This window comes from Betta splendens, chromosome 5 (assembly GCF_900634795.4).
Source record: "Betta splendens chromosome 5, fBetSpl5.4, whole genome shotgun sequence".
Lineage (NCBI taxonomy): Eukaryota > Metazoa > Chordata > Actinopteri > Anabantiformes > Osphronemidae > Betta > Betta splendens.
Window position 1 is genome coordinate 590964 of NC_040885.2, and position 25272 is coordinate 616235.

At 43.1% G+C, this 25272-nt stretch overlaps 1 protein-coding gene across 1 annotated transcript in view; it reads right to left on the bottom strand.

Annotated features, from left to right (window-relative positions):
• suclg2 (succinate-CoA ligase GDP-forming subunit beta) overlaps positions 1 to 25272 on the bottom strand; it is a 64923-nt gene that overhangs the window by 20295 nt on the left and 19356 nt on the right. The window contains exons 3-9 of the mRNA XM_029150187.2: positions 16599 to 16698; positions 15563 to 15653; positions 13969 to 14121; positions 13111 to 13200; positions 11718 to 11814; positions 8812 to 8973; positions 7544 to 7686 (exon numbers count right to left, since the gene is read on the bottom strand). Of these exons, the coding sequence (XP_029006020.1) occupies positions 7544 to 7686; positions 8812 to 8973; positions 11718 to 11814; positions 13111 to 13200; positions 13969 to 14121; positions 15563 to 15653; positions 16599 to 16698 (836 nt within the window). The remainder of the gene's footprint in view (positions 1 to 7543; positions 7687 to 8811; positions 8974 to 11717; positions 11815 to 13110; positions 13201 to 13968; positions 14122 to 15562; positions 15654 to 16598; positions 16699 to 25272) is intronic.

Below are 25272 nucleotides of genomic sequence, written 5' to 3' on the forward strand. Positions count from 1 at the left end.
TACACAATAACTGCAGACCTCTTGGACACAGAGCATAAAATAGCCACCAGCAATAACTGCTTCTAATTTTTACCGGCTAATTAATTTACAGCTACAACAAGAGCTCTCCCAGCAATTAGCCTGTGATTCAGTGACACAGACTTAACCTTGACGAGCGTCGTCAAAAAACATTTTCTCGCATTAATAACAAGGGGCACGGTATCGGTGACTCGGACGGCACAAATAAGCTCATCAACTGGGCGAGTGCACGCACGGGCACCAGGGGAGCATGAAACGAGGGAGGTCCAGCGATTTCACTCCTGCTGCCGCTTCTCCCAGCGATGGGCTGGGGACGCCTTTGATGGTGACGCTCCCTCAAGTCTTTGACAGATGGAGCGACGCGAACCTGGAATTGCAGCAAAGGGCGGGGAGCTGACGGCAGATGGTTTGGATGGAGGGAATCTCCATTTATCACATTAAGGAGCAGGGGAAAGCAGTTCATGAGAATAACGCTGGCAAGCACCGGCGCCGCATTTGATATGACGCATTATCATGGGTTACTGATCCGGGGCTATGTTGAAACCATGTGTGAAGTGTAAACACAGCAGCTCTGGTTTAGAGTTCCTGCCAAGACAATGTGTGTATTATATTATAATATGCTATTCTCTGTATAATGTCACTGACCATTAGGTACTGCTCTACCACAAACCCACCTAGTAATAGTTATGACTGTAATTATTTGGACAATAAACTGTGCATTTCTCTTTCTGATAACTTTGGACGAAACTTCCAGTAGCCTCAATAAAGACACGAGAATGTATGACGCCAATATACGCTCTGCCCTTCCCCTGAGTGCTCAACTTCACAAGGTCAGTCAATCACATGCAGCTCCCCCTCACTGAGGCATCCGAGGGCCCTATCTGATCGTGGACTGGCTCCCCTTGGCCCCATGGTGTGAACCAGGTGCTGCAATGACAAAACGTTCCTGGCAGCAACAAGAGAACAGAGCGAGCAGGGCTCAATTAGCCCAAGCTCCAATCCCAGATCCTCTATTGATTTCACATGGATGAGGAATAGCAGACAGGAGGAAGCTCAATCAGACAGGCCCACGGGACCTCTGTGTGCCTGTGTTAGTGTGTATCAACAGGGGACAAATTGGAGCCAATGCTGGGATCTGTTTGAATGCATTAGCAATCCATAGTCTTTATGCAGACAAGATGGTTAAGCAATAGCATTGTCTGTCACAATGACATGACGTGCGGCGTGCTGTCATGTCCTACTTAACATCCAACGGTCAAAAGAGACAGGCGGAGGCATATGCTACATGAAGGGCAAATCAATCTGACAAGTCATCAGATCCACGGTGCATCTCTGGACAATTCTTTTACATCCTCAAATTAACCTTGATAAGAGGAAAGAGATGGAGAATGTATGGGGCGTGACATCCACATGTGTCCTTTCCTTATTGCTTTAAATGCCTGGACCGAGAAGGTTGCATTTGATTTTAATGTTTTCAGTTACTTCTTAAAAGTTTGGATGAAAGGGAATGTGTGGATGTTGGTCAGTGGGAAAAGCTGTTGTAATCTCACACTGGCACTCCCGTCCAATGAATTAGGAAAATAAGGAATAATTGCATACCATCTTTTAAATGATCTAATACACACAAGGCTTCTCTTTTAAAAGTGTCTCTATTAGTCCTGCTTTGTTCTAATAACGTACAAGACTAAACTTCCATAGACAGGTTAAAAGAGCCAATTTCACTACAATTGTTTTATTATATTTTTTTTATTACATTAAATAACAATAACACTAGCATGAAATCAAAAATCTATCAATCAAACCCACACAATCCCTAACAAAATGGATTCTTATCACCAGAAATCGTGCTCTCTCTTTCCTGCTTCCATTCAGCGGTTTACAAAAATCGAAGCACTAGTTTGCTTTGATAGAAGCCGTCTACTTTGTTTAACACAAGTGTTGTGTCATATCATGTCAGCTTAACCTGCCTCTCACACAGAAAGGCTCCACGGCTGTGAGGCGCGAGTTTTCATCTCGCTGAAGAACCAAATGGTTATCCTACTTAATAAGTGCTTCACAAGGAACTGTGACTCTGGTTATTATTAAAAAAGCTAACACTTTCAAAATGGGAAGTCAGCAAGAGCTGGAAGTAAAGAGGGAATGAATAATATTATAGAGTCAAGTGAAATAATTACGTGCTATCAGACTTTAACAACAGTGGAGATGTAGCGCTTGTTCAGCGATCGGTGTCCGGATCCTCAGGTCATGTCTAGGTGTCCTCGAGCAAGACACTGAAGCCCAGCTGCACAACAGCTCTGCTATCGGTGTGTGCTTGTGTGTGCGCAAGTGAGCGAACCAGAAGCGGTGTCAATGCGTTTTGTACCAATGAGGTAGGTAGATTTACTATTCATAGCAGAGCAGCAGATGGTCCAGTTTACTTCATGTGTGACATCTGCATTGGTTGTGTAAGAGACAAGGCATTAAACCCTTTGGTTTTTAAGGGCTTAGCTTAATTTGCGGCACTTACAAATAAAGTGAAGCTTTATTGACAGTGTGTGACATTGACAGAATTACCAAAAATTTGACAAATTTAAAAATAAGACAAACGTGTTTAACTTAACCGACAAATATAACGAGCAGTAAAGGACAGATGTGTTTTTGTCTTCAAGAAGCAAATGGGCTGTTTCACAAAGCACGTTCAGCCGGTTTGGCTCGAAAAAAGGGAAAAATGGTTCCCATTATTACAATATGCTTCACTAAGCATCCACATGTGCATGCAGATAGATCAATTTCACTCTATCAGGCTGGTGGTGAGTCCAACACAGGGTCAGCTGGTGCTGGGTTAAGCAGTGATTACGCATGTGATGGAGTGCACGAGGTCCCGCGCGTGAAAACTCAGACCCATATCTGTCACCAATGCAGGGCTTTAATGCACCGTAAGCAAATGCTGAACAAGACCCATTATATGCTTTGGAGTCAAACAAATCCAACAGTCCGTCTTTCACAAGGACCGTTTCCCTGCGTCTGCGACCTGGCCTCAATGTGCCAGCGTGCTGGCTGGACTGAGTGCCTGTCCCTCCATGGCCCGGCGCCTGTTTAGTGCTTGTGTAATATTCTGCGCATGGGGAATGAACTCCATTACTGTGGTAAGTTGTTTTTCCCTGTCCCTCCTCTTTCTTTATGGCTTCGCATTGCTTGTGTTTATAACACAGGGGACCGGCATCTCCCAGAGGCCCTCGGCTTCAGGCGGAGAGGAGATTTCATTCACCTCTAAAAATAACCGCACGGGGCTCTCGCATCACAGGTAACTCTTGTGATTAAAAGTTGTCTGGGCGCCTGGAGGGCTGAGTGCGCATGTGCTGCGACTGTCATTGCACAAGCATGCATTTGAACCTATTTGGATTTCTGCGGTGAGAATGAATGAGAAGCACGATTCCCATCATACTTTCTGTACATTTCTCCCACTCACCTGTTTTGGACCGGAGTCACTGGATTTCTGGGACTCCCTACATGTTGAGGCACATTAGACATGGGCTTAGACATCTCCATATAGGGACAGCAGAGCCCGGGCTCCAGCAGGATTTAGCTGGCAGGCATGAAACTAAGGGGAGCTCCTCACATTGACTTTAACAGGATTTATTGAGTTGGACAGATTTAGCTAGATGAAAGGCTATAGAGAAGAAAACTGAGATACAAAGAAGAAGAGATAAAGGAAAAAAAGCAAAGAATAATAGAGAGAGGAAGGGAACCACGAGAGGAAATAGTAATGAGATAGCTCTCTAAACTTCAGTACAGTAGGCAGCACTACGTATGCACTGGTGAGAAACACAAGTGAAGCATAATTCACAGAAAACATAGGACACAACTGGAAAGGATTACTGGTGTAAGCGTCGATGGTATTCATGCGTGTTGGAACAAAGGAAAGGGGTTAAATGGGGGCCACAGGTGAGTTAAAGCACATTCACTGAGCTGGAAACATGCAAAACTGTATGTACTGTTGCTAAAGGGCAACTGGGACTTGAGCACTCTGGGACACGCACAGTAATCTCGCACAAGCAGCCAGTGAAGACGTGAATACGAGACGAAACCGCGGGGAGGTCGAACAGAACGAAACAAACAACAACAACAAAAAAAAAAAACTAACTGAAAACCTACACACACACACGAGCCCCAAGAGGATTCTAAAACGGCATCACGCTAAGGTGCCAGCGGGAGGATGCGTCATTACCAACGCTGCCATTATGCAACGGCATTAATACATGCATATGTACATGCCTCCACATTCACCTAGGAGGGGTCCCCTCAGCTCCACTGATGCTGCTAATGTTCCAACCGGCGCCTCCCTCACCTCAAACCATACACGCAGCACTGTGCAGCATGCGTGCATATGCACAGCGTATGTTTGGAGTAGGAAAGAGATTCCAGATCTGATCGCTGATCGACGTCTCGCCGGTGCCGAGTGGTGGGACAGGGGACCCACGTTCAATATTGCTGTGGCTATGGAATCGTGTGCGGCGTTCCGTCCTGTTTGCTGTAGCGGGTATTCCCGACATGTCCGAGCTCTCTGCCACCCATCAACCAACACATGGGCTTGAATTTCCTGTGAAACTATGATGTTTAGCCTGCAAACACCTGGGGCTCATGGGAAATAATGTTCTGTTCAGGCCGCGATAAAACTTATCTGAGCATCATGTACTGACACAACACATTCTGTCTGAAAGGCTGTTTAGGGAAAAAAAGAAAAATAGGGATTCAGTTTCATATAATACTAATTATATTATTTAGACTAATTTTTGCCTGTAAATGAGTGCATCGATAGATCTGTAAATCACGCAGTGCATTAAAAAAAGTCAAGGCACATAAAAACATCTGAACACTGCCTTAAGTCCTGAAAACAAAATGGATGTTGAGTTTGACAAACATTCATCTACTTCACCTGTTTCTTTAAGGCACTAGGCAATATCAAGGTTATTTGGCTGTTGGTATTTGCTGCCTGCTCCGGCTCCGTGCCTACAGGTGATGTGGGGGAAAGCTCAATAAATTCAACTATACTGTCAACAAACTGTTCTATACTAGGATATGAAGAAAGTGTAGCTATTTATTTTAGCATGGAAAATAAATATGTCCCCAGTTAAAAAAAAAAAAAAAAAAAGCCAGGGGCCTAAATTCAAACAACGCTGAACGGTCTGGTACACACAGCTGAGCTACACATATGGAGTATAAGGGCTACACACTTGCTTGTGATTTATGTTTCTGCTCGTGCCGACTTTTTTCTCTGCTCCCTGTATGTTTTCCCCACGTTGGATACAGTATCACCATTCCATCTGTTTTTCCATTTCTTTCCTTGCAAAGAACTATAATTATGTTTAAGGTAATGATACTGTACAAGTAAGCGAGTAAACAACAACACAAAAAATAGGGGCTTTTTCATTTACAGGCTTGGTCTCTGCTATTCAGCGCACTCAAACCGCTTCCTCTCCTCTCAGCACAATGAGTCTGAGACCTTAAAGCCGGGCCTGTGAAAAGCGAGCGGGAGAGAGTAAATGCGAGCGCGTAAGATCAAGTGAAAGAAAAGCGCAGATGCCAAAATGCCTACATTTTGTGGAATTCTATGCCATTTTCAGCCGGATCCTTCAAGTTGCTGCAGTCTGCCCCGGCTGCAGATTCCACAGTTGTCTCTGCACAGCTTGTAAGCCGTTTTATGTTGCCCCAGTCAAAGTCACAGTGGTCGCTGATAAAGGCCACATAATCGTGCATGCAGCAGAACATTACCGGCCTCCCCTACAGCAGCTATTTAATTAATTTTATGCAGGATCGGAGAAAGTGAGCGTCCTCACACTGTAACATATGCTGCCAAACCAGAAGCTGTTGCTTTTTTACATGCAGCAACTCCATAAATAAAATGGAAGTGAATCAGTGCATCTGGGACTTCAACTTGTTAACATAGGGCTGCATATCTTTGAAGGCCAAAAGCACTGATTGCCTTGATATTTAGGGCAAACGAGGAAAGCAGTGCTCTTACCATAACTAAAATCGATAACTTCTCGCCTTGTCACTTTCACTTAGCCTCGGGCAAGACTTTAATTTCAATTTCTGCTCATATTTTAGTTTGTGAGCAACAATTTATGAAAAAGAGAAAAAAAAGAAAACACATGAAGCTTTCTCTCCACTCTCTCTTATTGTGAAATGATTAACATTCCCTCCACAGATCAGAGCAGGTTTCTCAGCTCCCCTGGTTGAAATGCTAATGGGGCTTCCAACTCAGTTTAATGTCAATCCAATTCTACTTTTTCCCCTGTTAGGGAGGAGCTCCACGTCTCTATTTCCATACACAGCAGCAGGAGGGACAGGCAGCAGGCTTACTCCCCCATCTGGATCTGGGGACTAAGCCCAAGACAGAAAGAGAGGCAGAAACAGGAGGAGGGTGAACGACAATCCTCTTTGTCTACGAGCGTGTGTGTGTGTGTTTTAGGTTTTTGGATGCTGCTTTTGGAGAATTTCCACAGAGTTTAAAAAGGGCTCAGTAATAACAGATGTAGCCCCCATGCCGGGAGAGAGAGTGACGAATCACTTTTTACCCCCTCCCTTATTGATCGCACTTGCTTTTTATCCAACATATTCATTTTTATTTTTTTCTCCCAAAGACCACTGGGTTAAATTCACGTGAGACCAAACAGAGTCTACACACAGTGGAAATCTGAGTGAGGCAATGTATTACCTGCTGTGGTGTTGAGGTGGGGAGGTTTTTAACATTCATCTGTAAAAATATGTGAACCGCTGGTCTATTGACTGCTGCGTGATGAATATGAGGCGGAACCTTTCACAGATCTAACCATTTCCAGATCCTCAGCCCGAATTTTGATTTACATAAAATGTTATATTGTACTTTTGGTCATTTTATGTAGTTAAGGACTTTTTTCAGTCAGCAAATCTGTTTAAACTCTAAAATGAGGGATTTAAAACAATTTGTTGGCATAGATTGATGACATCGACACGGAAAACTAGAAATATTGATATTAATTTCAGCACGACAACACAAAACACACATGACTGTGATGCACGGGCGCCTGACAAGAACATGACTAGCGAAATCCGCTGACTCCCACATGTGTTGATATTCCTTTTTAATTAGTGTGAAGTACGTTCTATATTAAGAGTTGGCTTTCAAACCCTATCAGCCGTTGCAAAGAAACCTTTATTAAAAAAAGGACAGAAAGCATGAAATGTTACTCTGTATTCTGTATATTATGATCGAGTCTTAGAGACGCCAATAAATGGGAATGTAGGAGTAGAGCTGGGGAGTTAACGGTGTGATGAATGTCAACATACAATCAGCACGACAGTATCTTTACAGGGCTCAAGTTGTTTAGTTTGGAGTTATTAACTCTCTGAACATGGAACTGAAGAACTTGTACAATGCACCAAGTTGCCATTTAACACGGTTCCGTTGTTCATTTTGTGTTGTGGGCTACAACGCAAGAGCACGTGCTGATGACTTTTTTGACTTAAAAAGTATATAAACTGGAGTTTGTGTATCGATTCCTACCTTTGGGTCAGCAGTGAGCAGCTTAAAGGCCTCATACACCTGCCTCTCTTTGACGCCTCCACCCAGGTCTAAGAAGTTAGCTGGCTTTCCTCCATGTAAGTCGATGATGTCACATGTGGCCATGGCCAAACCGGCTCCATTCACTGTTTAATAAAAAAAGAAAAAAAAAAGAAAAATCATTTCCTGATTAAAATCCAACTTTAACTTAGAGGGTCAGATACTGTGGGTAGAGACATTATTAACAGCATGAACGTGACCATTATGACTCCAGAAAATAAGACCAATGGCCCTGGGCTGAAAGCTTGACATTAACAGTAAAGAATTAATTTAAATAATGGCGGCACACAAGGAAAGATGATTTGTAAAAGCGCCCACAAATGAATTTACAGTAGGGGAAGAATATAAACCAGAGCAAATGGCTGGGAAAAAAATGTCACACTGAAATACTGAATCCGTTGGAAATCTCCTAATCAGGAACATTCAACGCTTCAAGTCGAGCGACACGGAGACAATTTGATTATGACTCAACGCTTTGCTTTAAAGAAGAGAGCGCTGATTAAAAGAGGTTCGGCTACGTCGCTGCGCGGCCCGCGCCGCCGTCTAGCCGACTGCCAGCGCCGCTACCCCGCTGAGTTGAGCGGGAGCCAAGCGCGGCAAAAAAATGTCTTACCTCATTTGGTTTAGCAAAGCTGAACTTGTGTCCTGGCAGGCTTCCCCGCGCGAGGTCTCAATAAAAGGCAAATTCACTTTAACAGCTGTCACTTTGGTGGCTCACAGAGCTCTCAGGGAAGCTGCAGGGCCTTAAAAGCTGTTGTTACTTTAAGAGAGGCTGGGAGCTGGGGATGCAAAATTGGGGGGGGGGGGCACTAACAGATATCTAATGTGTTTATGAGACTATGGGGTGAGAAGTGAGAGCACCTGTTAGTGCGGCTGTACACTGTATAAAAGCTTTGATTTATGACAAGAGAGTGGGCCTTTAATGAGAATGCTAACAATCTGGCTCACAGGAGACTTTCTGGGCGGATTATGGCTAATTAGAACGCATTGGTTACGGCAGCATTCCTTCTGGAGTCCTAGGAACGCGGCTCCTAACGTGGACTGGAGGAAAGCCACAGCTGCCTGCAGTGTGACCAAGTTTTAACTGGGTCTGAGCTTTTTACTTGCGTGTCCTAAGAGACGTGTTAAAGCCCTGGGCCAGGACAGGTTTGCTTATGGGAGAAGCGGCTGGAGTGTGTGTGCTACAGTATAACAGGGTTATGTCTCCATACCAAAGCAGGCGATGTTTCCATCCAGTCCAATATATTTGAGGTCCCATTTGGCTGCGTGCATCTCCGTGGGGTCGCTCTCAGTCATGTCGTCCATGGCGAAGACGGCCTTCTGACGGAACTCGGCATTGTCGTCAAAGTTGATCTTGGCATCAAAGCAAACCACTGGGGCAAAGACACAAAGAGGAAAAAACAATTTAAAAACGATTCAGTCAGGGGGAAAAAAAAAGGATGACAACAAAAGGAGCACACAAGTGGAAATGAGCAAGATGGCTGCTAAGGGGAAGAGGAAAAGAAAGATTCCATCAAAAAGCCCACTAATTATGAATTTTAAAAGCTGAAATTAATGAACTGAGAGATGTCCCCTTGGCCTACCGGTCTTAATTATTTCAGAGGTTGGATCACTAGGGCATGTGTTTTTCATGCTGCCTCTGAGGCATAGACCATAATAGTAAATTGACATTCTTTTTACACTTCAAAAAGAGTGAATTTCAAAGAGACTGAATGAAACTACCTGCAGAATAACAGGCATAAATTTCAAAAATAGGGTATTTTGCAGCACATGTAGAAACGTAAATAGAAGGTTTAAAGAAGGTGACAGTTTTGCTTGGCCACAATGTTCCTAGGAATCTTTTTTAACAACTACATGCATTTGCTGGTACTCTATGGTCATCTGCAGCACAAGCCTTACTCACGAATGGTGCACTGCAGATGCACAGATGGGCAGATAATGCATATGTAACAGCAAGACAAGGTGCAAAACTGTTTGAAGGGACATATAAAAGGAAGGAAGAACAAAACAAAAGCAAAACACATTCATGGACACAGAAAATCCAGCAGACAAGACTCTCCTGGGAATGAGAACCACCGGTGGGTGCTGTGTCTCCAAGTAAAAAAGCTCTCCCACTAGATGATTCCCTCTGTTTTGTTTTGACACATCTATTATTGTCGTCCATCTACAAAATAAATTCTGCTGTTACCAAATCAGACAGAAAAATACCAATATTCTACCCTTGAGAAATTTCACTTGCCAACACGTCTGGTGGGCACTAAAGAGGAAATAGCTGCGCTCCCTTGTGACGCCAACAAATCAAACCAAAGAATGGGCTGTTTTTAACATAGAGTAGCGTTCTTTGCTGCAAAAGGTGGTTGAAAAAAAAAAAAATAGAAACTCAATACCTCTCAGCTAAATATGATTGATTTCCACCAATGAAAAAAGTCAAACCTTTGAAATCATTAATATTCATGAGAACTCCTCTCGTCAATCTTTGATAAAAACGTCTTTTGAACAAGAATCCGTTTTGGGGGAGACTAAATAACATCAAAGTGATACATCATCTGAGTGCTGTAATGCAGCTTGATAGGACACATCACAGTCAATCTGTGTTCAGTGCAAAAGACAATAACTCATTTTTTCTGTGGGAGGAAAATTAAGTTTGATGCAGGTTCAACATTAGCAGCATCATAGCACTTTTTTAAGGTTACAGTATCTATTGTTTACTGTAAAGTTGTTCTTTTCTGACTAGCAACTGAAGCAAGAACCTACAGGACTAATGCCCACTCACCAAAAAAAGCACCGTAGTCTCTGTTTCTGATACTTCTGATAACAAACAGCTATGGATCAGCATTGTGAGAAAGTTTCCTGGATATTTGTGATATCGGTTTATTCCATTGAGCTAAAATAAAACAAGCACTTCAGAATTTTGTAGTGTGTGCTTTTGCTTAAGGATGTCTGCAAAGTTTGCTTATATAACATTAAAATCCTGTTTAACTTTATGAAAAAAACAAAAACAAAACCAAAACATCTAATAATCTGTTTTACATAAATCCCAGAGGGATTTCGCTGGACAAGTGACAAGGGAAGGGGCAACTGATGGGATTGTTTTTCATGTGGTACAACAGAGAGACTGTCAGTTATTGAGCAGGGCCAACTGCCAATTTAGAAATCCATTAATCTCACATTAGTGCCACTGTTTAAAGCAGCCTTCACAGAATAACAATGGCGACATCGAGGTTTGCATTTAGACGTCGTCTCACTGTGACAATTTATATTTGTTGAGTTGACTGACAACACTGACAGTGTTTACTGCTCTACTGCACAATGAGGAATCCAACCGCTTCAAATTAATTCAATAGGTTGAACCTGTACTGAATATACTGCTATAATTAAGAGAGGATGCGGATTTCTTGCTTTTAAGTTTGTTGTGATTTCCCTTTCAATAACTTCCTAATCACTGTATTTCTAAACAGTACTAATGCAGACAACTGGATACAAAAAACATTTTCTCAGGCAAATATACTGAGATTTACATTTTCTTAATTTATAGATAAAGAAGTCTAACTAAAAAGAACATCCGTGATGTTTAAGTCTTTGGAAACCATCCTCACAACTGAAGTGGAGTCATTTAAGGACCTGCCGCCGCCCTGCATAAAGCTTATCAGATGTTTTCTTACATATTCATAGAAAATGCCTGAGAGGATGCTCTTTGATGACATGAGGGATGTATCTGTAACTGCCGCTGTAATTTGGAATTCCTCATTATTAGATGATGATAGACTGTATGCCTTTAGTTAATCAACAACAACGAAACACGCTATGAATATGGAGAGCGCCGTGCCCTGAAGCTACTCCGATTTTGATTCCGACAAAGTCACGCTGACGAGAGGCTGACGTGAATGTGTTGCAATTATACTTCACACTCTTACGTGCAGTCGTGCCCAAGGAAAAAGTCTCTGTAGCTTACAGCCAGTGATCAGTAGCTGACTCCACAGTGAAATATTATATTCTCTATTTTAACTGAGGGGTAGTTTTGTTTCATTGATGACAGAAATAAGGAAAAATGCAAACACAGACACACAATGCACACATTACACACACAAATACAGACACTTCCTGCGATACGAGGTACCTTGTCCTTCGGGAGTCTCTCCGAGAGGGTTGACTTCAACTTGAGTGGCGTCGACTTTCAGGAACAGATCATAGAGCCTCTTAATCTGATCTGCTGCCTGTGAGGTCCACAGAGAACAGTAATTACCTGATGGTTGGGCTGTGAGCAGCTGGCCCCGCCAAGGCCATTCAGCCTCTCGCAAACGGCCACATCCAGTAAACCATCGGCATCACTCTGTTTGGGTTTGTTCTGCATAAATGTGTGTGTCGCAAAACAAATTCTTCTCCTCAAAGGGTGAGAAATATGTATAGGTGAGAAATACACATGTAGAGAATGTGGATAAGATTCTAACAAAAATGCAACCTGTGGCTGTAGTAGCAGCACAATTTTGTTATAGGGTTGCTCACAAGATTAATGGCTACAAACCTCAAGGGGACCACAGATAAATATGGTCAGTGAACGCAGCAACGCAGAAATGGGGTAATGTCATCATAACTGTAATGTAAGTAATAATAATAGCTTGACAAAGCGCTAAAACACGTCCTAAGGCACCGCTTCACACACACTCCACCAGTTTCAGTGAATTCTTTACACTGCTACATTTGCATCCAAACATCCTGTCACCCCATAGCTCATTCTAGGAAGTCAAGGTACTTTGAAGAACTGTAATTATCTCTGAATTAAACAGCCTGGCAGCTGAGCAACCAACAATAAGCACACACTGACAATGCCAACACTTATCCAATCACATTCCATTTCTTTCCCTGACAGAATAAATGCCAATAAATCCCGAAAAAATAAATAAAGAATTACATGCAATAGGATGCAAACAAAACTCAGACAATTTGACTCTATTTCTTTCAGAAGCAGATTCATTTGGCTCAGTTATAGATATGTTAACAATCGGAGTTAATCTGATGTCTCATTGTCATTGCAGAAATGTCTGTGTAAGAAAGAACTAATTAGTGATCTGAAGCCAAGTGACAAATGGCTTTGAAATAAACCACATGTATCCAAACACACAAATTCTGATCTTAAAACATCAGCTGACAAGAGAAAACAATCATGTAACTGTCCTTTAAATTGTAAGTTGACTATTGAAGGCTTTTTGAGCCTCACTGCAGGATTCACTTCCTATCAGTAAATGTGCTTTATGTCCTAACGAATAAGGGTCTCATTAGTGATGTCAGCTCCATATACCCGTCACTTTGCTGCGTTTCACTGCCAGATTTGACAATGGACCACCTGCTAACAGAGTCTGGTGTAATGACACTTCACAACTCGCCTCTGGAAAACTAATAATAGCAAAAGTTTGGCATTTCTGTAAACAAGCGTGCAGCTCGCTGTGCATATGCGTGTTGGTGCATACATCTTCCTGGCTGTTCTTGCATCGTGAGACTCTGGTGCCCATTACCTGTCTCTGCAGAGGTCCTTTGAAACCCAAATTAGATGCCATGCGAAGAGCCTGGTCGTCTTGAACGCCTTGAAATATATCTATGACTTCCTGCAGGATGAACAGAGAATGTGAAACAGAGAGGGAGATGAACTAATTGAGTGAGAGAGAGAAAAGAGAGAGAGAATAGGCGGCTCAAACTCCAGGCCTATCTAAAATAAAGCAGACATATGTGTTAAACTGTCTACACCCATATGAAGCAGTAGAAAGGTGCCAGAAAAGAAGACCACTGACTTTCAGATAGGGTTATTAGCTAAAATATGAATAAATAACTCCAGGTACAAACAATGAGTTTGTAATGTATAAACTATGTCTAGACCATTTATGCGCGTGTTAAAACAGCAACACCACAGCTGTGTAGTAAAATGATGGACTACATCTGCATATAATAGCAGGAGAGCAATATATAACATTAGGCAAACTCCATCTGCAATGGTTAAGCTGTACATCTGCTGACAATGACAACGATCTGTCGCCACGTAGTAAAGTAACTACAGCGCATCGAGTCCTGTAAATGACGTCTAATTAATGGCAATAAAAAACACAGACGGCGTCTTCATGTGTGTCTGTGTCTGTTAATGTTCGGCTCCAGCGTTGCTGTGTGGGAGCATGATGTACAGCTGTTGCTGTGCCATGACAATAAATTTAACTAAATTAGCAGAACAAATTCCACCTGTAAAACCCACTAGACTACGCAGCCCTGGCACGGTGTCAAGAATAATATAACCTTTGTGAATGATGGAGTTAGGTCTTTTGATAAACAACATCATCATCCCAGATAAGACTGAGCAGTGTAATATAACACGTAAGTTTAAATACCTTAAAGATCAGTTCTGGGCTCTTGGCGGCCACCTCCTCGATGTCCACGCCTCCCTGGGGGCTGCCCACCATCACAGGTCCGTTACAGGCGCGGTCCATTAGGATGGCGAAGTAGGTCTCCCTGCTAATGTCCAGGGCCTCAGCAACCATCACCTAAACAAGGTCCAGCAAAAAAAAAAAAAAAAAGTTTTATTTAGCAATTCTGCCTTGTTTTCACATTGAACAGAATCAGGAGAAAGACAAATCTGTTGTGGTTAATGGGCTGCAGTTTTTCTGGGTGGAGTGTACGAACGGGCACAGGCCTTATGTTTGGTTTCCACCCCATCACCCAGTGAATGAGAATGGATAGCCCTCCTCCATGCTTCATGTTAACAGGCACCACTCCTATCTCCTTGTCTAAATGTTGTCTCCCCCAGTCAGTCACTCTTCTAAGTTCCCAGTCATTTGACTTGAAGCCTGATACTTCAGTGAAACGAAACATTCCGCTCCCATGAGGCCATTCCTTCCCCCGTCAAACCAGTTTTGTCTCGGTGTTTTTCCACCGCTTTCCTTCATACTCTGTCTCACCTTCCCCTCCTCTTGGCTTTATAAGAGTTCTAGCATCAAGTCCATGTAGGTGATGTAGACGTGCTGTCCTTTTTCTGTAGTGTGCCCTGCTCTATGGTTGGGTACAAAGTGTGCGTCGATATAACCTCCAGTGGCAAAGTGACAGCTAATCTCTGGCTGTCATCTGACAGACTAGGCCCTCACTGCGCCAGCTCCTGATTTAGAATGGTTCCAAATGGCGAATACTAAATTGCAGGCCCGATTTTAAAACTTTTTTCCATTCCATTGGTAGGCGCTTTGCGAATGAAATGTTAAGAGAATGTGCATCTTTTGGAGGCAAATGCAGGGTCAAATCCAGGTCCTGAAAAGCTCATATTAAATCCTGTGTACTTTGTTGTTTGGGAGCTTTTCCCCCTCTGCCTCCAAGATGCAAAATGAATTCAGAGCAAGTGAATGTCCTCTGCTGCAGGGTGGTTTCTACAAAAGTGTGACACTTTCAAATGTGACAGGCATTTGATTCCATCTAAACTCTGCAGTGGGAAAAGGAGCTGGTAGGTAGGTAGTATCTGGATAAACAAGTGTGTGTGTGTGTGTGTGTGTGTGTGTGTGTGTGTGTGTGTGTGTGTGTGTGTGTGTGTGTGTGTGCGTGCGTGCGTTCAGCGTAAGAAAGGCTTCATCACCTGGAAATGTCTGTTCTGAGGAGGTACAGCATGCAGCATGCAAGGACAGAAAACAATATTTCTGCTTGTTAGTGGCAAACAGAAACTATTGTTTACCAGTTTAAATTCACACTGGGCTCAGCTCAATTTATGCAACGAGCCACGACAGCAACCAGTCGAAACCCACAGTAAACACCAGTGGACAGCTACTATTTTTATCTAGTAAAAAAACCTATAACAAGAACGTTAGAACCCGACAGCGTTCACAGCCATTAATTTTACAGAGCTGCATTACTGAAGTTAAAATGCCTTGAAATGGGGTCAGAAAGAAAGAAATCCAAACATCACAAAAAAGCAGAGGACATTGGGCTGTCTGATCATTGGCTCACCGTTTTCACTTTCACTCCGTCTTTAGGCGTCTGCTTGGTAGTCAGGTTGAAGCCTAGCATCTTGCCGGCCAGCTCGCCGACCACTGCAGGGCTGAAGGAGAGATCACAGGTCAAGCGAGATGCCTTTTACTGTTGAAAACATCCCTTGCAGAATGAAAGAGAAGAAGGTGCGAGTCTTCCGCGCTCCTCTTGTTCATTTACAGAGAGATTTGCCTCAGCTCTGTCTAGGCATTAATGTAACAGATTCTGACAAAGCACAGCTTTTGGAGGCACTTTGCTACATCTACACATCACTGCGAATGAACCTCCACGCATCCTCTCTGTTTAAAGGCAGTCTGCATGCCAGGGCTGCTGCTTTTCGGCTGCTCTGGTTTTGTAAGTGAATACAAATGAAGCCAGCGGTTGTATTCATTCTTTGATAGATGAGAGGAAGTTGAACTCTGCACTCGTGTCACTGTCTGGGGACAATGAACTTCAGCATATCTCACTTTGAAAAAGTTTCCGGCCATTGCCAACCTTAAAGTAGGGTGACGATGATACATTTCCAGGACAACTGTCATAAATCACCCTTTTTTTTGCCTTTAAGGCGGCAGTAAATGGTAAGCACCTATAATAAAAAAGGCAGCGGCGTTGTACAGGGAAGGTTGGAAAATGCAGAACTAAGCCCTCGTTGGAAGGACAGCATCATCCCCGTAATTGTGAAGGAGAAGAAAATAAAGCTCAGCAGTGACATAAAACCCAATAAACCTGCGAGAAACACTCTCAGTGTGGGGTGCATCGAGCTTCTGCCAAGCCTAAAATCCTTTATTTAACTGTTAATTGAGGTTAGTTGTTCTAAAACGAGGCAGTGGGAGAAAGAAAGCAGTTTACTTGCAGCAAATGTAATCCTGACTGCGTCTTTGTACCTAGGGAGCATCTTCACAGAGCTCTTTGAGCCTACCTACTTAGAAGACGTCGTCACAGACGGGGGAAAAAAAATATGAATTCATCTCCTACAGTAGCTCACTGTTTGAAATGCACAATGGGGCATACTTACTCTTTGGTTAAGTGCACTCCACCTTTAAGGCCACTGTTGAACACACCCTTGCCTCTGCCCCCTGCTAGAATCTGAGCTTTCAGCACAATCTCCTTTGCATCTGAAAGACGGAGGGGGGAAAAAACAGATGAGAAACACGAGAGAGACAAGAAAGACAGAAAGTGACACAGAGCACTTCAAGGGTTAGGCTCAGCTTCGCGAATGTCTGAGAGTCTGACACTTATCTTGATTGAAAGAAAAGAGGAAGGTACAAAAAAAGGTGAGTGCGATGTGTAAAAATAATTGGAATAAAGTCAGGAAAAAAAACTGAAGCAACACTTTACTGCCATCCACAAGGAAAATTACCCAGGATTACTAATCTTAACGTAGCAATGACAGCATGCACAATGAAACTCACAAAGGTGTCTAAACCACGGTGACTGTTACATACATTCAGACATTTTCTTGGTCAAAAGGTTCATTTCTTCGTAGGACTTTCATCTAATTATACCTTACATACAGTGTATCCCCTTCACTGTCACTACAACCTTGTGAGAACTCGGATCCTGATGCGGCCCCTCACATTTTGATTCATTTTATTATATAGGTGGGGGAGTTCAGCCATTGACAGGTGGTCTCCTTCAGGGGAAAGAGAGCGGTAAGGATGGTGGAGGAGGAAGATCCACTGTGTATTGGCCAGGAAGATGAGTTGACCTTGGGGGCCAGAGACACGCTCCACCCTTGGAAAAACAGACCAGTACAAGTAGCAGCCTAGACAGAAGCCGGCGAGCTGGGGAACGTGGAAAAACTCAGGCTGCGCTCTGGCGCCGTCTTAACAAAAAGGGCCCACAGAAAATAGCCTCCGACAGGGTGGCAGGGATTAAACCAACACTGCAGTTATGAAGCCCGGTCCTCTGCGGAGAGCTGAGGGGGAAGAACGAAAGCGGGAGGAAAGGTGTGCTCATATGCAAAGGGCTTTCAGTGGAGTCATAAATGAATAAATATGTTAATAAAAAACTGCTACTGCGCAAAATTAAAAAGAGTTCAAAGCCAGATGAAATAGAGTGTCCTGCGGGCATGTGCAGCGGAGAGGGACGGCACAGAGGAAATGGCTTTTGCTTTAAAGGGGGAAAAAAAGAAACAAGTGCAGGAACAAAGTTGTAGTACGGAACACTGCATTGTTTGAGGTGTAAAAAAAAGCCACAGATATTGACACGGTGATGAGGACCTGAAAAAGCAAGATAGGTGTTTTAAAGATATATTATATATTAAATATATTAAAAGGCATGTAATGTGCCAGGGAAGGTAATGGGGTGAGAACAAGGCAGGTGTTCATTCCTGCTGCACTAGTAATTGACAGAAAACCTGCTTATTATGCGCTACACCAGCTATTGCAGCCGTATCAGCAATTACGGCCTGATGATAACGGGAAACTTTTACAAAAGGAAAAAAACAAAGAGGGAAAAAACCTCCAGAGATTTAACTTTGTGACACCACTCTGCCGAAATAAATGGAGATGGTTTCAATGTCCCCAAGCATCACAGCGAACATGGCGAGGTTAAAGACGGGGCGATCCAACACTATGAGAGACGTGGGATCCAACGCACAACGCTCATGCTGTGAAAAGCCAGAGTCAACATAACGGAGCTAAAACACTGCATATTGTATAGATTTCATTCCTGGCTAGGATGCTTCGTTGTGCACATACAAATAATGTCTCAGCTTCATGCAGTCGTGATAATTAGAACTGCTGGCTACTGAGGCTGGCTAATGGCTAAATGAGAACCCTTTTCTTGGGGACAGGCAGAAGCCATTGCATAATCAGGTCCATTTGTATCACACATGGCCCCACTGTGAAGATGGTGCGAAAGGGTTTCATCTCCATTTATTTTATATGTCTCGGGGACACGGAAGATGAGATTAACATTGCACAACATCTCCAGTCACATCGCACTGAAAATATGTGATCATCATCCTCGGGCCCTACTCATTTCCTAGTAATGACTGCAAATCAACTCCCAGTCTGCTTGCCACTCACCGCAAGTTGGCAAGGAGGAGGTTACTCCTACAATCAGTCTATTTCACCCCCTTTTCTTTTGTGCGCCCTCCGCCTTTCTTTCCACAAAGCCCTCGGGTGCCCACCACCAGAATTAGCTTAGGTCTGATATTTAATTAAGCCTGCGAGGCTGCGCCATGAGGCGAATGCTGGCTGGTAGGGGACAAATATAGGCCGAGCGCCAATCTAGAGAGAGTAAGACGTGGCTACCATCTGCATGGAGAGAGAAAAAGATCAGGGCAGCTTTTCCCAACATGCATACATGTTGTAATGAAAGTAATGTGGCGGCTAAATGGAGAAGACTAATGAAACTCTTGGGAGGGAAAAGAAAAACAAACAAGCGCACACACGGCTATGATCAAACACCACCGCAAGCCCGGGCCTTCCTATGGAAAAATGCAATTAAAACCGGAGAGAATGGAAGAAATAAAAACAAAAAAGACCCCAACCTTTAGCATCTGTTCTCATCATAACAGCACACGTCCTCGTTATGAGTGCTTATTGCTGCCAAACCGGCAGAAATTTGTCTTTAGAAAAAAATTAAGGTCCGAGATGTCAGTTTGCAAGACCATTAACACAAATGTTGTAGGCGTGAAAATCTTCCTGCCAGTATTGTTTGGAATTAGTTACCAGCATCTGAAATAGAATTTAGGGGTGCTGCAGAACTATAAGTAGAAAGAACAACAATCTGCGCTTCCGTTTGCTTCCATCTAGAGGCACATGGCGCGTCTTTAAATAACCTCAATTATGTTGTCAACTGCATATTAATAGCTACAGAAAGCTTTGAAATGGCTCTCGGTTTTGATTCGCTTCACCACAGGGTTTGTGCTGTGTCATATCCATGGCTCGCACTGGGAACAATGGACTCGTAACCTACTGTAGCAAAAGCACAATAGACAGCACAAAAATGAAAAGACTTAGAGGGGAATCCTCCCATAAGAATAATGCATTTGCATGAGAAGAAAGCAGAATATGTTCAGGGTGTTTTTAGATGATTTACATAGAAAGGTCAGTATATGCCATGCACTGAAGACACGTGGGTTTAAAATCAAATGATAAGACAATGGTTGAGAATGTTAAGGAATTTTAATCGTTATGTAAAAGCAATCTAACAATAAACACAGCCCTTTGTGTTAGATCATCCCAAAGCTTGGGCTTAAAAGTATCAGAACATGCAATTAGAGGTGGTCTTGTTACTGTTAGTTGTGTCACGCAAGACTGATAAAATAAAATAAAATATAAACCCTCAGTTCAGCCTGGAGTTCCACCTGTGAATGTTGCATTTGGTGGTAAAATAATACATCCCAAAAGGCCAGACTGTTGCCTGTGGAAGAAAATCATTCACTGTGAATCTAAGAATAGAGAGAAATGTATGACAAGGATTGGACAGACACTGAGGCAGCACAGTAAGAGTCAGTGAAAGACTGTAGAAACCCACTGCACAGAACACAGCAGAGTCACATTCTGGAACAAAGTTCTGATGAGAGGATCAATAAAATTGAAAGAAAGTTCAAAGCTTGAAGGAAGATGAGGCCTGTTTCAAATTATACAGCCTCATCTGTGAAGCTCAACTTTCATCTCTCTTATGAATCTCTTGATCTTGAGCCTAAATGTCTTGGGTGTAGACGACTGGATTTCTGAACTTGTTTTGGTTCTGTTCGCACTTGCAGCCTCAACACAATCCTTTAATTTACAATAGAGCAGGCTGTGTTTAATATACTGTATAAAGTCACTGTACAGTGATTACAATTAACCACAGTAGTTAAGCTGATATTATCTTGGCAATTTGAGCTTTCTATACACTTTCACCGCCTCTAGTTCTTCCAGACTGTGAAAAGGTCAAACCAAAAAATGTTTCTCCATTCACGGCGACATGGCGGACGAACCAAAAGGAAAGATAAGAACATAATCCTTTCACTTCTGCCTCTACCTTGACATACGATGTCTTTGGTTGGAGCAAAACGTGTTTGCTGGTTCAGCTGGCATAGAAAAAAATCAAACAGATTAATAAATCCTAACCGCACTTCACAAAACCTTCTTGCCGCAGGTAAGTAAGAGCAAATGTTGAGAATTGATTTAGACTCAAAAATGTCAGGAGGAAAAAAAAAAAACTGACCTTTTTGTTCGGTACAATGTTATATATCATTACCATCTCACTGTCTTGTCTGGTTAGGCCCATCGTCCCCATGTCCATCTCTGCCTCTAATGATGCAGTCTCCGTGCTACTCAGTGGTGAAAAATATCAGCGTCCTGGACGGAGAGTGGCACCTCTGTGTGACACCTCCTCCAGACAAGCGCTCGCATGACGGCTGGCTCCTCATTAGACGACAAGTCCACCTAGCCTTCAGACGTCCACAGCACTTCTAATGACATCCTGAGATGGCCCCGATCTTCTCGCCATGATAGAGAGGTGTAGTTCAAACCTCTGGCTCAGAGTTTTTCATTGCCATACAACCAGAGGGGTGACAGCAACGATAATGGCGCTATGGAATGACGCATGCAAAATGACCACGGGCATATCTGTAGGGAGAATCATTTGTCTCGATACCCAAACCTCTGTGAAGACGTCCACTCGTACGAAGTCACATCACGAGTGAGTTAACTAGAAAAATACGAAGTGTATCGCTTTTTAAAAATTTAGAACATTTTCTGTTTGCAACCAAACAGTAGATTCTCACACATAATTGATGACAGGAATGGGATCGATCAGTTAGTAGATAAAACTATTTTAAACCCTTGATGATGTAATGGGGGGCAAGCGGACTGCTTACCATTTGTCCATTACACTGGACTATGGCAATTTCTACTTGCTCTACCGAACCCTTTCCTCCAGCACATGCTAACGCAACCACGTAGCCCACATCCATGTACCCTGACAACAGATAATAGGCTACATGTTTAATTCCACTGGCACATTAGCATTATCCTAATACGATAGAAGGGATGTGTGAGAAATAATTCCACGTCTCACCCAGAACATGAATAGGTGAGGATGCGTAATGAGGAGGTGGAAACACTAAGCTGCTTACAGAAATCATCTCGTTGAAAGACAGGCCGCTTTACCCTGCAAAGCCTATTTACAGCTGTTAAGACAATCTCCAATGCATGGCTTTTTTTCTTAGCCAACTAATATATGTGGCGGTAACAGGTCTTTGGCGAGGGCACAGGAAGGTGTTCCTGGGTATGTCATCCGAGTCCGGCTCTTGTTTTTACCCATGGGCCTCAGTACAGTTTTCCTCTCTGAAGTGTTAGCAGTGATACCCAGGTGTAGAAAATGTTTACTAACACCGGTGCAGTGTTTGTCAGTCTGCAACAGCACTGGTGTTAATTCCTTTTTAATCAGCTGCTCCTGATTTTTTCTACTCAATAAATGTGTTATCTTGGCAGGACGCGAAGGCAAAAACATCTTCAGACGAACATATGTCTTCATTTGCAGCAGGCCAGTGTCTTCTGTCTACTGGAGGCAACTAAAGCTGAGGTTCACCCCTTGCACGTATTTGCCTCTACCATATAATTGAAATGGCAATTGAGGGCGCTGAAACAAAAGTTTATTTTATCAAGACTCTTTGGATTGGAAAATGCAGACAAAGAAAGAAGCAGCAACAAAGTAAAACAGACACAATGGAGCAAAAACAGAACAAAGTGAAGAGAAAGCACTGGAGAAAATGGACGATAAGAGATGAGGCAGCTTAAAAGAGAGGGCCTAAAGCAAAGGAGAAGAGAAAGGTCACAAAGTGTGAGTAAAATGCAGAAAAACCAATAGTGTTTTGACTTGACATTACCAGTTAATAGTTATGTAAATAAACCTCAATCTCTTTACGTGGACACTATAAGCAATATGGCTGTTTAAAACAGCAGCAGCACAGTTAATGGGGGCACATTTCTTTTATTAGCACGCACAGGCCAGATCATTCTTGTAAGTGTATATAAGCCTGAGAAACCACAATTGTTCCAGATGAACGAACAAACAGAGGCAATGAGCATTCTAACAATATATTACTCAGCTATTACGCAACTGTGTTGTTTGTTCCTATGCAAACAGCATTTGCAGTATGTGACTGTCAGAGAGACAGAACACTTATTGCTTTTTGAGTATGAATTGGACAAACACAACATTGCCAAATATCACTAGTGTGAGAGTTATCAACACATTTTAATTCATCTGAAAGCCAGATATTAACCAACTGCATTAAGGAAAAGGTCACACACAGTACTACTACATTCAGTATGTCACTGTAATGTAGTTACATGTGATGACAGAAATTACTTGGTGTTTGGTTTTGATTTTAGCAAAGGTTATTTTAATCATAAATTGCTAGAATTATTATCATTATCTTGAGTTGCTTACTTCAATTGTTTGTGCAGCAGGCTCAAGAATCAGAATGCTCACATACAGTATGTGAAATGAACATCATGGAACAGTGCATGTTGCTTCTTGTTTCATAGTCAAGAAACATACTTTCACTGGAAACAGTGAAGAAGGAAATGGTAACTACTCCTAATAATGGGAATGAATGGACTGGCAATAAAAGCATGGGGATGGAACAGTTAAAGGGCAATATCCTCTAAGACTGAGCTTTCTATGTCTTTTAGATGAAGAGGCTACCGATAGATCAGGTGAGATGGACGATCAGCAGCTCCAGTGGCTGACAAGAAGCAGCCATGACATGGGCGCCAGCTGGTGTACATATACACAGAAAGTCACACAGCCTTAAGAGGGTCCGCTTAGAGCTGAGAGAACCCTAATGCACTAACCGCTACTGTCAGAGCTTTTCACCGGGAACTCCTTTTTTCCTGAGGTGGGAAGATGAAAGTGGTCTTTAAAAGGAGCTTGAAGTGTTCAAATGCATACGGTGGCTCCACTGGGGACAACGTGAATAAGAAGGGAGGCGATGTGCAAAGAGAGTCCACCGTCTTACATGGCCCAACCATGTTTGACGGCTAAATATTTCTCTGCTCCGAAAACAAAGTAGGTTCCACGTATGAAAGCAACTTATATTAACCCTGACTATGAAATGTTTGTTTGCCTAAACATTTTCTTGGTCACTGGTGTGACAGGATCAGCATCACACACAAAGAGAGGAGAGTGCAATGACAAACGAAGAGCCTCATGAAACATTTGCGCTGTTGCAAACCCAGGTCGGCAAGAAGTGGAACGGAAGTGAAGTCGGAGAAAAGGAACACAGAAGGAAAGCAGCCGCAAAACCAGAAATATATAACTACACCTTTGCATTGCTTCAAACAACTTCGCTATGCAATTCAGGGTGAATGTATCCAGATAATGGCTCCGTCGCTGAGGACAAACCATATAGAAGCGTGGCATTAAACAAAGTGCCAGAAGTGTCTCTGTCGAGAGCCTGCTAATGAAAAGCAGCCAGAAAGCAGAACGGGGGGGTGGGGGTCGTTATGAGGGGGGACACGGGTGCGATGCAGACGTCACAAGCGGACGAGGAAGTTCCACGGCGATGCCCGCGGCGGACCGAGTGCTACTGCGGCAGATGGCTGCAGCTCGTCGGGCTGGTGGAGAAGCATATGGCGCGTCGTAGCTGATCTTCTATACGAGCGCCAGGCCCAGTCGGAGGTGTAAACGCTCCTCCGCGCCTCGCCAGGGTAAACGGAACCACTCATAGCGCCGCAAATGCAGGAAGCCCAGGGTGTGAGCACGCGCGTCTTGGCATGCGGCGGTCGGTTTCACACCGGTAATCCATTCATGTGCATCACAACCACCACTAAATCAGCCTATCCCGCTGATTCACTAATATAATGAACAAAATGAGATTTCTTCTACAGTCACACCTACATTAGCATGTTTTTATTTTAACTGAACCCATCTTTGCTAAGTAACTAAGACTTTCTCAGACCTCACCTTACACTCAAGTAACTGCGGCACTGTAGGCTTCAGTGCTACAGGTAAGCAGTCCATGCCTTGAATCTGACCTATGAGCCACAGTAAATGCGATAATCTGCTTGGATTTCTGTTCTTTCATTTCAATACATGGTTGTTTTTTTAATACATAGGTGTTTACAGCTGGCTCCATTTTAAGGTTGATTGTATTTATAGAAGTGCTTCTGTGGGTAACACTATTTTGTTGGATGCTAGAGAACTGTCAGCTCACAGCAGAAGGACCTGGTTTGGAGTCTCAAGGTCAGCCAAGTGTCGCTTGCATGTTGCCTCCATGTCTGCTTGGGTTCTCTCTATGTACTCTGCCTTTCTCCCACTGTCCAAAGACCAAGAGGTTAATGGGTCAATCCAAAACGCCTGAGCAGGAGGAGTGAGTGTACATGTAAATGTATATTACATGTCTGTGTATGTGCCGCTCCCCACATCCTCATGACTCTCATGAGGACATGTGGATCAGAGAATTTATTGATAGACACTATATGTGTGAGATGTTTTTGAATGAACAATTCGACATTGTCTTCAAATTTGTCTTATTATGGCTTAATGGATTATATCTGTCTCAATTTGCTGATCACTGGCCAGAGACGTTCAGGGGACTGAGCTGCCACAGGGAACAGACAACTAAATGAGCAAACTTAAAACAATCACACAACTGTGCCCTTGGCCTCGAGCTACTTTGATTTTCACATAATTTGAGACACAGCGTGAGCTCCATTGACTTGAATTAAGGGCTCTTG